At 35.8% G+C, this 13,055-nt stretch overlaps 1 protein-coding gene across 2 annotated transcripts in view; it reads left to right on the plus strand.

Moving 5' to 3' along the window:
- Window positions 1–13,055, plus strand: part of LOC122812981 — a 304,669-nt gene that overhangs the window by 201,730 nt on the left and 89,884 nt on the right. For both annotated transcript variants that reach the window (XM_044085072.1, XM_044085074.1), the window contains exon 7: window positions 10,751–10,845. In XM_044085072.1, the coding sequence (XP_043941007.1) occupies window positions 10,751–10,845 (95 nt within the window). The remainder of the gene's footprint in view (window positions 1–10,750; window positions 10,846–13,055) is intronic.

Raw genomic sequence — 13,055 nt, forward strand, 5'->3', positions numbered from 1 at the left:
AGGTTGAGAATATGTAAAGTTACTTCCTGATTCCATGTCATGTGACCTAGCCTTCTGATGATGCAATTGTTAACACATTCTGGGAGTTTTTAGTGAGAAAGTGTTTTCTGTAGTCTGAAGCTGATTTTAGTACATAAAAGCAACACAGTCAGGCAGACGATAAATAAATGTGGTTACCATATTCAAGTAAAAGCATAATACTAGCAGAATAAGATGCCTTGTAAATTGTATAAAGCTTGGCATACAGTAGAGTTACACAAATGTAACATCACTGGTTGCCTACCATAGGATAATCACTTTTAAGAACTTATTTGGGGGTAAGTGAATCATCTCAATGGTAATTTTGCAGTAAATGTGTATATAATACAAACAGAAGTTTCTAATTCAAAGTGGAAAGGGATGATGACGGAGTGGGGATGACGTTTAAGAAATAAGGAGAGTGTGGGATTTTGGATGCAAAATCTTAAGGAGAATAATAACAACATACAGAGTATTATATTAATAAAGTAGCAGAAAGTATCCTAAGAACTAAGCTGAAAAGAGAATGGAGAAAGGAGATTTTGCCGATAGGGATGATCAAAAGTTGGAGTACAGGAAATAGGCAAGAGGGTCTGGAATTTACTGGAAAAAACTGGCAAAGGATCCAGAGTATTGAGAGCACATAACTAGAGTGGTAAATGTAATAGGTTGGGATGAGATCAACAAGACATTTGGACTGCAGGCTAGAGACTGCCTTCTGTACAAGGGATTGATGTCAGGGTATAGGCAACGAGAACCCTAAGTGAAAGAACTGCTTTGATAGAGTTTTTAGTTGAATCTAGAACAGAAGGTGCTGTTAAAAACAGATAATTAGTAGGGTATATGAAATATTGCACCATAAATGTAAGAACCAATCGCATGAAGTTAGAAAAGATTGGGAAGAGAGACTGGAAAGGCAATTTGCAAGAGAAAAAAATGGGAGGACACATATATGGGTCCCAGGCATGCAACAGATTACAGAAGGTTTATGATTTTTGCTTGGAAATGTTTGCAGAGGTACTGTATATAGCATGCAGACTTTTTTTTTCTCAGGTAGATAAGAAATGTTGGAGGTATGATGGGGAAGAAAGAAGTAACTGAGATCTACATTTTGGAAGTGTAATGAGTTGGCAGATTTAAAAAAAAATCCCTTACAGAGAACTCTTTCAGAAATCTTGGGTGAGCAAATTGATGTAACTAAGGAAATTATTATTTTGAGCTGGAACACAGGATTTGAATTGCCTATATATAGTAAGGGTTTGTTAAGTTTAATTCTGGTGGCTGCCAAAAAAGCAATTACTAGAAAATGGAAATCAAAGTCTAAATCAACTGTATTTGAAGTACTGAATATTGTAACAAAGAGAAAAAAATGGAAGTGGGACCTTTAGAAAAGGGAAGGAGCAAATTACAAAGAAACAAGTAAATGGAAATTGTGGGAACAATACATGCAGAATAATGTTCTGTAGAAGGACAGAAGTTTAAGGGAAGGCAGAAATTGAGCAATTTATGTAATGTTAGACAAATGATAGTTATAAAAAAGAACCTATATGATATGATGTATGTAACCAGAAACGCATTCATATGTTTTTTTTTTCTTTTATATTAATGTATGTTAACACCTCTAGAAATAAAAGCATTACAGGTATGGGAAAAGACTGATATTACTGGTTATTTCTTTTTTTTTCCACAAAGTTTGAGTTGCAACATTAACATACTCTTTAACTTCAAGACATTAAAGTAATACAAGAAGTGTCTAAGTTGTTTTCTATTTGCAAGTCCCAAGAAAAAGAGTATGCGTAAATATTGGTCTGATAGAATGGCACTAAGGCATCAGCATGCAGAAAAAAGTTATATAGACAGAATGCCAACAGTAAAGAAATACTATTTTTTAGCCTTTACAAGGGAACAGTGGGAGGACATATGTATGGCTCCCAAGTGTTCAACTAAGTCTAGAAAGTTTATGAGTTTTGCTTGGAAATGTTTCCATAGGTATTTTTATACCCTAAGCAGACGTCAAAAGATTTTTTTTCTCAGGTAGATTGCAAAATTTGGAGCTATGATGGGGAAGTAAGAGGCAACTGGAACATATATTGAGATGTAATGAGTTTGCAAATTGTAAAAATCCCCAACAGACTACTCTGTCAGAAATATTCCATGAGCAAATGGCAATAACTAATGAAATAGTTCTTTTGAGCTGGGACACAGGATATGAATTGCCTAGAGACAATAAGGCCTTGTTAAGTTTAAATCTTGTTGGCTGCAAAAAAAATTGCTAGAAACTGGGGCTCAAAGTCTAAAACAAATGTGATTGAAGTATTGATGTGTTAGAAAAGGAACAAATTACATAGAAATAAATGGACATTGTGGGAACAATACATGCAGAGTAGTGCTCAGGAGGGGGAGTAAGGTTTAAGGGAAGGCATAAATTGAGTGAATTGTGTAATGTTTGACTGATGATAGTTATAAACAAAGAAATATGTGATGTGTAATGTATATAAAAGAAAAAAAATCAGTATGGTTTGTTTTCCTTTATGTTAATGTATACTTGCCTGTGTCTTAAGTGATAATTTAATAAAGGTGTATAAAGGGTTCCTATCAGCATTTAGAATGTTGAAAACACCAAATTTAATTTCATCAAACTGAAATGTTTGAAATCTCAGAAGAGCGAACTGACGGAACATCGATTTCTTTCCCAGGGAAAGAAATCGGTGGGCCGTCATTGGAGTTTGCTATTTCCTCCACTGTGGTGCGGTCTTGGAGTTGGTATATTTAAGTAGGGGGGTGGGGGGGCACATCCCCTCACATTGGGGGGGAGTGAATCCCCCCACTTCTGTTAGTGTTTAAAATATTACATTTTTTGTTTTTTTTGCATGGAACACCAATTTCTTTCCTTGAGAAAGAAATTGATGTTCCGCCAGTTCGCTCTTTTGAGATTTTGAACATTTCAGTTTGATTAAATTGCATTCTGCGTTTTCAGCATTCGATAAGCTGATATAGACCCATATAAAATGGCAGCTTTGCAGTAACCATGTTATATGTTGAAAGGATTAGTGCTACAATGATAACTTTTGAAATATTCTGTGCATGTATAAAAATGTTTTGTGGTATAGACTTCCTTTCTGGAGTCAGGGTTTAAGGGTTTTTTTGTTGGAGTGTGAGTCTTTCTAGAGCATGTATTTAAATAAAAATGAGATGAAGATGATGAAGATAATGACGATGCAATAATGACGTTTACAATGCTGACAAAGAAGAAACTGAAGCTGTGATGGTGATGATGATGAAGTTTGATAGTGATATAAGTACAGTGAAACTACAGGTGAAGTTGCTGAGAATAGGGTGAAGAGGTGTTGATGAAAATAACTAAATGCAGTGAACATGGCGAAGATGAACGTGAAGATAATGAAGATATGATGAAATGACAAATATGCTGATGATTAAGATACATTGAAGATAACAATGGTGAAGATATGAATATGAAGAAGATATGATGATGATAGTATACAAAATGTGATGAGTATATGAAAAAATGATGAAATGCAGTTGACAGACAAATATGAAGATGTATCTTCATGGTCATTTTCATTGGGTATTCATCTTTACTGTCTCTGCATCATTATCTTCACATCATTGAAGAGGCAGTGAATATAATGAAAATGATGAATATACAGTGGTGGTGAAGCATATGTGGTGATGTAGATTTAATGAAGATGTAGTGATGAAAAATGTTGATGGTGACATTAACGATGTGTTGATGCACTAATGAAGAGGTGATGAAAATGAAGATGTATCATCTTCATCTTTGTTAGTTATCTTCACTGCATCATCATTTATAATTGTATCATCACGTCATTGTCATCCTCAGTGTCCTCTTTATATGTCACATTCATTGTATCATCTTTGTCATTGCATTTTCAGCAGTGTCATCACATGTTCATTATCATCATGCTTATCACATCTCTGTCAACATTATATTTGTTATCCGTATCCTTGTCATCATCTTCAAATTCGTCTTTGTCAACATCATTTTTATCATTTCATCTTCATTGTGACCTACGTCGTATCTTCGTTTTCATGGATGCACAGAATATTACAAACATTTTCATTCCAGCAATACTGTAAAGCTGCCAGTGGAGAAGATTCACATAACCCATGCTTTTCTTCCTAAAAGTGATTATCCCATGGCAGACAAGTATTAGTATTACATCTGTGTTACTCTACCGTATGCTAATCATTATACACTTTACAATGTGTATTATTTTGTTCTGTTTTTCTTGAATATAACTGTATTTATTTGCTGATTTATTGACTGGTTAAGTTACTGACTGATTGTGCTGCATTTATGTGTTGAAATCTGTGAAATGTGCTGCAGACTACAAAATCCCACTATACAAACTCACTAACTATTGTATTACATCACCAGAAGGCTTGGTCATATAACATGGAATCAGGAAGTAAATGGACAGCTGTTCAACCTACAGTAAATACAAACCCAAGTTTACTATACTTAATAAACGTAGTTCCACTATAATAAAAAAGTAAAAACTATTTTTAGAACCAGAAAGCCTACTTTACATGATGAAACCATAATTACAGCAAAAATAAACGGTAAGATAAACATTTGCACATGATCTTTAAAGCCTATCTCATTTTACTGTTAAACTCTAGAAATTAGAAATACAGATATAAATTTCAGCAATTTTGCTTGTAATTATTTCTAGTAATAGCACTTACTAAATGCACGTTTTTAAAATAAAAAATATGTTATAAAAAGGGAATGAATATTTTCACTTTAAGATGAAATAAAATGGCTTGACCATTATATTTAACATTTCATATGAAACTCATTATTTTAAAATATTGCAGCAAAATGAAGCTAAAACTTTTAAGTCTTGTTTTTAATAGCATCTGTACATTTGAAGGCCAATTAGCATGGCTTGCCATTTTTGCCAATATATTGTGTCATTACTTAATAAAATTATTACTGCATAATATTGCATCAAAACATGCCTAAAACTGTTAGGTCTTGTTTTTAATTGCCTCTGTACCTTTGAAAGCCAACTAGCAGTTCATCAGCAATTTCTAGTCTTCTGGGACAGCAGTGACATCAGTAACTCTACTGTGAGTGCTGCTAAGTCTGTTGGGCACTATATGGCAGAAATTCTCTGACTATATTAAAAACAATGGTAAATTAAAACAAATCCTGCTATAAATAAAATTTTTAAAAACAAATCCTGCAAAATGCAACTAAAGTGAAAGCAGATGCTGAAGCAGACTGATACAAATATTGACTGACATAACCTGGATTTTGTCTCTCAGAATGGCAGTATTTAACTGTGGCAGACTGTAGGTGCAAATGACTCATACTAGTGTCTCTTGGTTTTCCAGACTGAAGGCTTTCCAGATATTGCTTTCTTATTATAATTTTATGCAAGGGCTAGTGTGTGTTTGTGTGAAACAAGATGAAATTTATGATTTTGCCCATTATTTATTTGATAAGAATCTAACATATGTGGTACACAGCTGGGAAAGTGACAGAAATTAGTGGGTATATATTGAGTCTAAGGACAAAAGTTACTTATTCCTGGTGTCATTTGATCTCAGTTGTTATTTTTGGCAGACCTAATGTTTCTTAATGTGAAATAAATTGAAACACATTACTGTGACTGTTATTTTTTTCTTTTCTCACATAAAGCTATATGGGGTGTATGCAGTTTGAAGTGGTTGTAATTAGTATGTACAGAGGCAGCCTGTGGATGAAAATGATTGACTATTACTGCCATTTGATCTCAGTCAAAGTTAGTGTGTGTGTGTGTGTGTGTGTGTGTGTGTGTGTGTGTGTGTGTGTGTGTGTGTGTGTGTGTGTGTGTCTGTGTGTGTGTGAATAAATTGTCAATTTTTTTTGTTTCTTATCATTTTACCATTTTACATTACCTCTTTACAGTCAAGGTAGGTGTACTATATCAGAGCTTACATATTTGACTGTGAGAACAAAATATTGATATGTTCATGATTTTTTTCCTATTGAAAATTCCACGCACATTTTGACTTTACAAATACTATTTTATTGTAATTTCATGACATCCTTACTGCTGAAGTCTTTAAGAATATATGGGAAAATACCAGCCAAGCGATCATAAGGACCATAATATGCCTATCCATATGCACCTTTAAAGATGATATCTAAAGGTACAAAATGACCTTTTGTTTTTGTATAAAAGTGATTGCATACATTATGCATGTGACCACTTTTTATACAAAAGTAAAAGGTAATTTTTCACCTATTTACAAATAAAAACTTTTTATATTTGCTTCCAAGTGTGGAAGACAAAATGTGCCAGGCCATGTTTGTAGCATAAATATTCATAGATGGGCAGTTGGTGCTTACATCATTTTGGGTTCCAGCTATAACTATACTGGATTAGTGTAGGTAAGTAATTATAAATTAGTTATGTAAAAAAATAATCATTATTTTTTATCAAACTTGTTAATTTAAGTTTGCAGTTACATAACTAATTTACAGTTACCTACCTGTGCTAATCCAGCATAATTAGAGCTGGAACCCAAAGTGACATAAGCACAGCCTGCCCATCAGTGAATATCATCCTGTAAACAATGCTCAATTCATTTTGTCTTCCATATTTGGAGGCAAGCTTTTAAACGACATATTTTTTTAAAGGTTGCAAAGCACACTTTTCTTGTCTTACAAAAAGTGTTCATGTGCTTAAAGATGCATGCAAACACTTTTTTGTTTGAAAAGTTTCTTTCTCTCCTTCAAACATGATCTTTAAGTAGACATACTTAAATGTTCTTGCCCTCCTTTGCAAGCAGTTTAGTAATACTCACTTCCCACAGAGTTAGTACTGCCTGAAGCTGTGAAGATGAGGGTATAGTAGAAATAGTGGGGTCACAAGAATAATGCCTTATTTTTCCCTGCTGTGAGCACACCCTACCTTTAGATCAGATGAGTTAGCACTACTCATCACTTCTTTACTATTTGTTTGAAGTTAATGATGCCAGTACATGCCAGATTTAGAAACAGGAAGTAAAACCCTGTGTACTACCTTTTTCATGGACTGCTTTAGAAGATTAAGAATCACATTTCTTCACTATAAAATGCAGTCAGCAGTACACAATATCATTTTAATGGTAAGGAACACCAACCCCTTGAGCATTTAAAATTTCTGAAATAATAGAAGGATTACATTATTGTACACATTTAGTCATGTAGGCTGGTACTAAATTAAGGTGGTGTTACAACAGTCTAGGATACAGTAAACATTTTCAGAATCATTGCAGTTTAACAAAACCTTAACATTTACTTTGGTGATCTTGTAAAGAATTTTTATTCATGATATAAAACTTTGACATTTCTTGGTGTGACACTTCTTTATATGTAATGTAGAAGCAAACATGCTTATGAGGACTTTTTTATTAGGTAACATGTACCTAGTAGTCTAACCTGTTATCTGGGTTTCAGGGGTAACATGGGAGCACTGTCTGATTAAATTATTTTTTCAGAATTACACCATGTATATGGAAACTAATGGGATCAAACATAAGACAATAAGATGAAGCAAGTTTGTAGTTAAGAACTTTTAACCCTCTACAGCATGGATAATCACTTTCCCTGTACCCTTGCTGCCTGTTAGTGCACAGCAGATGGAGCTACAAAGCAAATATTGTTTCATCCCATGTTTTCCAAAACTTTGCAAAAAAAAATAGGACTTCCTAGTTCTCTTCAGGGATTTCCAGCAATGATCATTAAAGAATTTATTTTTATATTTTCTTCTTTTAGTTAAGTCCTCAACCTCACCATCTAGCTTTCCCCGGATTACTTTTATTGATCCATCTGTGTCTCTGGAGATAAGAGCACTATTGCCTGTCCATTCTCCTCAGGCAGGTGTTGGGATCTAGGAATGGTATTATCATCTGGGTAGTGAGGATTATGAGTATATATATATATATATATATATATATATATATATATATATATATATATTTTGTATAACCCTAACTTCCGTTCTGCAACTGTTGCTTTTATGCTTGCATAGGGGGAAGCACCCATGCTACCACTCATGCCCCCTATTTGTAGTCCAACCACAACCCCCCCCCCGTTTGAGATGGTTGAGACAAGATTAGCCACTCCGCAACAGCTGTCTTGTGTCAGTTCCTCCATATCCTGAGCCATTAGCTGAATATTGACATTAGTCAGAGATTAAGCTCCCTAAGCCACAGAACTAGCTAAAAGTCCTTACCCTTAATCTACATATCTTCCTGTCTTTGTTTAATTTGGCAGAACCTTACCATAGCCAAAAACAGCTTTATGAAGTACCTTCTTAGGTTCTGATGGTATCAGTACAGGCAGGCTGTGAGGTGAAGAGAATTTAACATCATGCTTCATTGTAAGACATAGCCTGGGTTAGAAGCATCACTTCTGGTGGCATTTTGGAACTGCTGTAGTTTGAGCACAGTTTTCAGGGTGTGTCACTGGAACAATATGGATGTTTGTATTTATAGATTTTGTTTTCTTTGCAACCTCACACCAGTATCTCTGGGAGATAAACAGTAATCATCAATGTCTTCTTGACTGCTTTGTCAGAGTACTCTGTCAGAGTAGAAGAAGGTTTGATCTACTAAGATAAGAACCCTCCCTGTTTGCATTAGTGATATGTGGAATCAACTGATGCAAAAATAATTGGGTAGCTTGCTTTTTTTCTTTCACTGCTGAAACTTATTGGCATATTCTTCAAAGGACTGACTTAACTATGTGTACGTTTCAGCACACTTGATAGTGTATTACTTACTCCCCATCTGCAGACTTCATTCTGTTCATTCTATCTGCTACTCTTGAAAACGTATCTATAACTTTAACTTAAATGAGCCATGTTTCTCCAAACGTTGCACCTAACATTTTTCAGAGTAGACAACAGAATTACTTTTGAGGCTTTCACCAAAACTGTGTGGTACTCATCAATATTTGGAGAAGCCCAACTATTGTGCAGTTGTCTTACTGCCAGAAACCACCACTGCCACACACACTATTTGGACTCCTTCATTAGGCAAGGACAGTGTTTCCTGTAAGTGCACCCAAGACACTGTTTCCGGTGTTTTTATCAAAGTGACTCACAACTCCCCTGGAACTCTTTGTAGTTGCACCAGCCACTGCGTGATCAGTCAGATGTTGCCAGTTGTAAAGAGCAGTAAACATATAAGCTGCAGTGCCACAGTTTTCCAGATGTCTCTTAAGAATAACATTTTTCCTCTGCAATACAATGAGAGTCTGTAAAACTCCCACCCCTACTTTCTGAAGCTGTTTGCTAAGTTACTGAGGTAAGAAAATACATTTGCTTGCTTACATGGTGCAGAATGCTGCAGATGTAGCCATCCTTCTTATTTTGCTGCAGAACTGCAGAATCTATTCAGTAGTCAAGCACACCGATATCAAAAGATGTGTGTGTGAACATGTAATCCATATCTGAAATTAATATTTTATTTTGAATCAGCAGTCCCATCATGCAGTCCTTTACCACACATTTGTAAAGTTGGCAAGTCTTGTGAGTAGAATAATAAACTCTTCTGGAATAAATCAGGTTGTTATATTATCTTTGTGGTCATCTCTCGTATTGTGAAGCACCTTTGGAGTGCTGGAAGATAAAGGATGTTCCTTCGTTAAAGAATATTTACAGTTAGTCCTCTGAAAAGGTTTTTGGTGAGCAGTAACTAGTAGGCACACTAGGTAGTATGCGATTATTGGCATGGGTAGTTCTCTGATGAGTAAGAACTAGTACAGAGGCCAGACAGTGCCTAATAATTAGGATGGCTCTGTCTCACATGATTAATAACCAGTACAGTGTCCAGATAGTGCCCAATAACTGGGATGGGTAGTTTGCTAGTGAGCAATAACCCAGGCAGAGTGGCTAGGAAGTCCCTGATAACTAGGTTGGGTAGTTTTGCAGGGGTCTACTTCATGTTGTCGAAGGCCAACAGTATCAAAGCTGATATTGTCCGCACCAGATTAGCGAAAGCAAAAAACATTGAACGTTTAAACGGAAATCTCCATAAGGGGAGATTTCCATGTAGTTCAATGTAGTGCGATCTCGGAGTTGCTATATTTAAGTAGGGGGTGTATGGGGACACAGCCCCCGACATGGGGAGTGCAGGGGGGATTGCCCTCCTATTTGCAAAGGTAAGTTTTTATTTATTTTTGTTTTTAGGCATTTTTTTTTTTTTATCTTTCGATGTTTCAGAATTCGATTATATGGTGTCGACCATATCAGATTCGATATTCTGAAACTTCGGTAAGATAATATAGACGCGTTTTGCAATGAATAATAATTAGTAGGTGGGGTAGGCCATGCCAGATAACTAGAATGGTTCTCCATAGCAGTATGCATGTGGGGAGAGCAGGCAGAAAAATGGAATAGAGAAGGGGTATGCTGCTGGCATCCTTCACATCTTACATCATTTGCTGAAACACCTCCGTTCTGCCACGTAAATGGCTAATTTGGCTTATTAGGGAAAAAAGCTAATTGTGGTGATTTAAAAATTAAACTACGATTTGAATTTCCAAATTATTTCAAAAATATTTTTTCAGCATGAAATCCAGAGGTCCTAGATGCAGAAGAAAAATATATTCTATAAACAGTATGATTGTCATTTACAGTTTAAAGTATAACTTTTGCCTTTTTACTGAGTAGTATGTGCAGAGTCATAGTTTCTGGTATTTCCACAGGACTGCAGCAAACATGAGAAAGAAGCTCAGAATGTAGCCATGTCTGTGCCTGGCTCAGAAAGCAAACAGCAGAAGAAGATACCCAGGGATGAAAGGTAAACATCATGGTTTGTTAATAATATTATTTGCTGTTTGCTCTTTGCTGCTGCTGACATATTTCACTATTGTGTGTAGAGCCTCTTTGTGTTTACTAGCAATTTCTTTGAGAATTAAGATGCAGAAGACTCAAGCTGTGTTACTCTCCTGAAATATTTTTAAATAGTGCGTATTTAATTTCTGTGTGTGTGTGTGTGTGTGTGTGTGTGTGTGTGTGTGTGTGTGTGTGTGTGTGTGTGTATGCACGTGTGTGTGTTTTCAGTGGGGGGGTGGATGAGATTGCAAATTAAGTTGTTTATTCATAAATCACAAAATATAACAACTTCTGAACTACTGAAAAAAAACACTATTTAGAAAAACAGTGTACAACAGAAAAGACATTTTCATATCCTTCAATGAAGTAGTGTGTCAGCATTAAGCAAGGCTTAGTGCTGTAATTTTAAACAAATTATCTCATTTATTTCATATATATATATATATATATATATATATATATATATATATACTGTAAATCATTACAGTAAAGTTATATCACACAGTTAAACCAGTAATAGAGCACATTGGCAAAATATAGCCAAGAGAAGGTTTCCTTTTTCGCTGTAACATGAGATGATATATGAGTCTCAGTTTCCATCTACAGTGGCCCATCAGAAAAATACATAGAATAGTGGCACATGGACCATCAAATATATGTAAATTAAAAGAAATGGAGTTGTAAAAACCATATAGTAAATGCCATAAAGTGTCTCTTGACTTTGAGTTCACCATGTCCCTGCTACTTGTATACTTTAAATCTGAGGTTGCTGCACCCTGGAATAAAGGAATATAGTCCACACCATCTCTCAGCCTTGGATTTAGTACATAGTTTTTCATATTTGCTCACATAGTCCTCATTGTTCCAAATTCATTTAGGTTTATTTTATTCAATAACTTTTCATGACTTGAAATTGCCCATTAAGACACTAGTGTCCCATTAGTCGCCTACAGAAATAAGACTTGCAAAAAATGAATGTGAACAAACATTATTACCATTATTATCATTACACTTGTAGTGTGTATCGCAGTGAAGAAGCTGAACCTCCCAGTCCTCATTGCAATGCTAGAGGAAACAGGGTGTGTAAATTCCAACCGTGTAGTTACTCATTTGAAAAACATATTCAGCACTTTGTACTTTTTACATATGCATGAATTTGATTAATGAAGGAGATTGTACTAAGGTTATGACTTCTTACCCTGGAAAATGCTTCACTTAGTAGTTGTGCTAATAGTAAGGATCAGCTGCTTACACTTATTTTGTTTTAGCAAACTCTTATGGAGGGCAGGATTAAAGTTTTTTTTTTTTTTTGGTCCCCTTGGACGTCACTGATACTGGCCTAGCCCCCAGTGCCTCACATCCATACTGGGTCTACCAGCATTCTCATAACCTCCCCAGACTTGCTCCAGTGTCACTGGGTCAGTTGTGGATTTTAAGGGTGTCCTGGGGGCCCAGACATCTCTGCTTCTGTCTTGTGTTTTTTTTTATACCCTACCCACTTTTTCCTTTCCTTAAACCCCTACTTGCTGATTCCATTTGAGGGCAACTCACCTCTTTGGACAACACCTCCCCTTTCAGGAGAGCTAACAGTGAGCCCCCCCCAGGATGGGTAGACCAATCCCACACCGCTGTCATCACTCATCAGAGCTGCTAATCAAACCCAAGTTGTCGGGTTGTAGTTAGGGCTTTATTCCCATACGCCACCACAGTGCTCCAGACTTAAGTAGTTTTAATCATAGCTTGACCAGGGTGAAATCTGAAAGAGTTACGGTCAAATTTAACCTCTTGAATCCAGGCCACTCATAAAGTAATGCTGACTAAAGGAACTAAAAGGAATAAAGAGTAGCATTTCAATTCAAAATATTCACAAGAATTACAAGAGAGAAATAGAATGGGAATTTGGAAAATCTGTGATGTGAGGAACAGAAGCCTCATGTTAAATGAAAGACAACTAGACAACCAGGCTATGTTCATCATGTTGATTGCTGCTGCAGTAGCCTTAGCTGTATGGGTTATATCTAACTAAGGCTATAACAGCTGGCCAGCTTCTAAAGCTTCAGGGTACCTTCCACAAATCCAAACTATCTGCAGAAGAGTATGCTCCTCTGAGACTTTTGAGGATCATCAGTCTGCTTGCTCTGCTCCTTTGCTGGGCAAATAAGACCATTTTGGGAG

The sequence above is a fragment of the Protopterus annectens genome, chromosome 10.part0 (genome assembly GCF_019279795.1).
Source record: "Protopterus annectens isolate FY-2018-M chromosome 10.part0, PAN1.0, whole genome shotgun sequence".
Taxonomy (NCBI): domain Eukaryota; kingdom Metazoa; phylum Chordata; order Ceratodontiformes; family Protopteridae; genus Protopterus; species Protopterus annectens.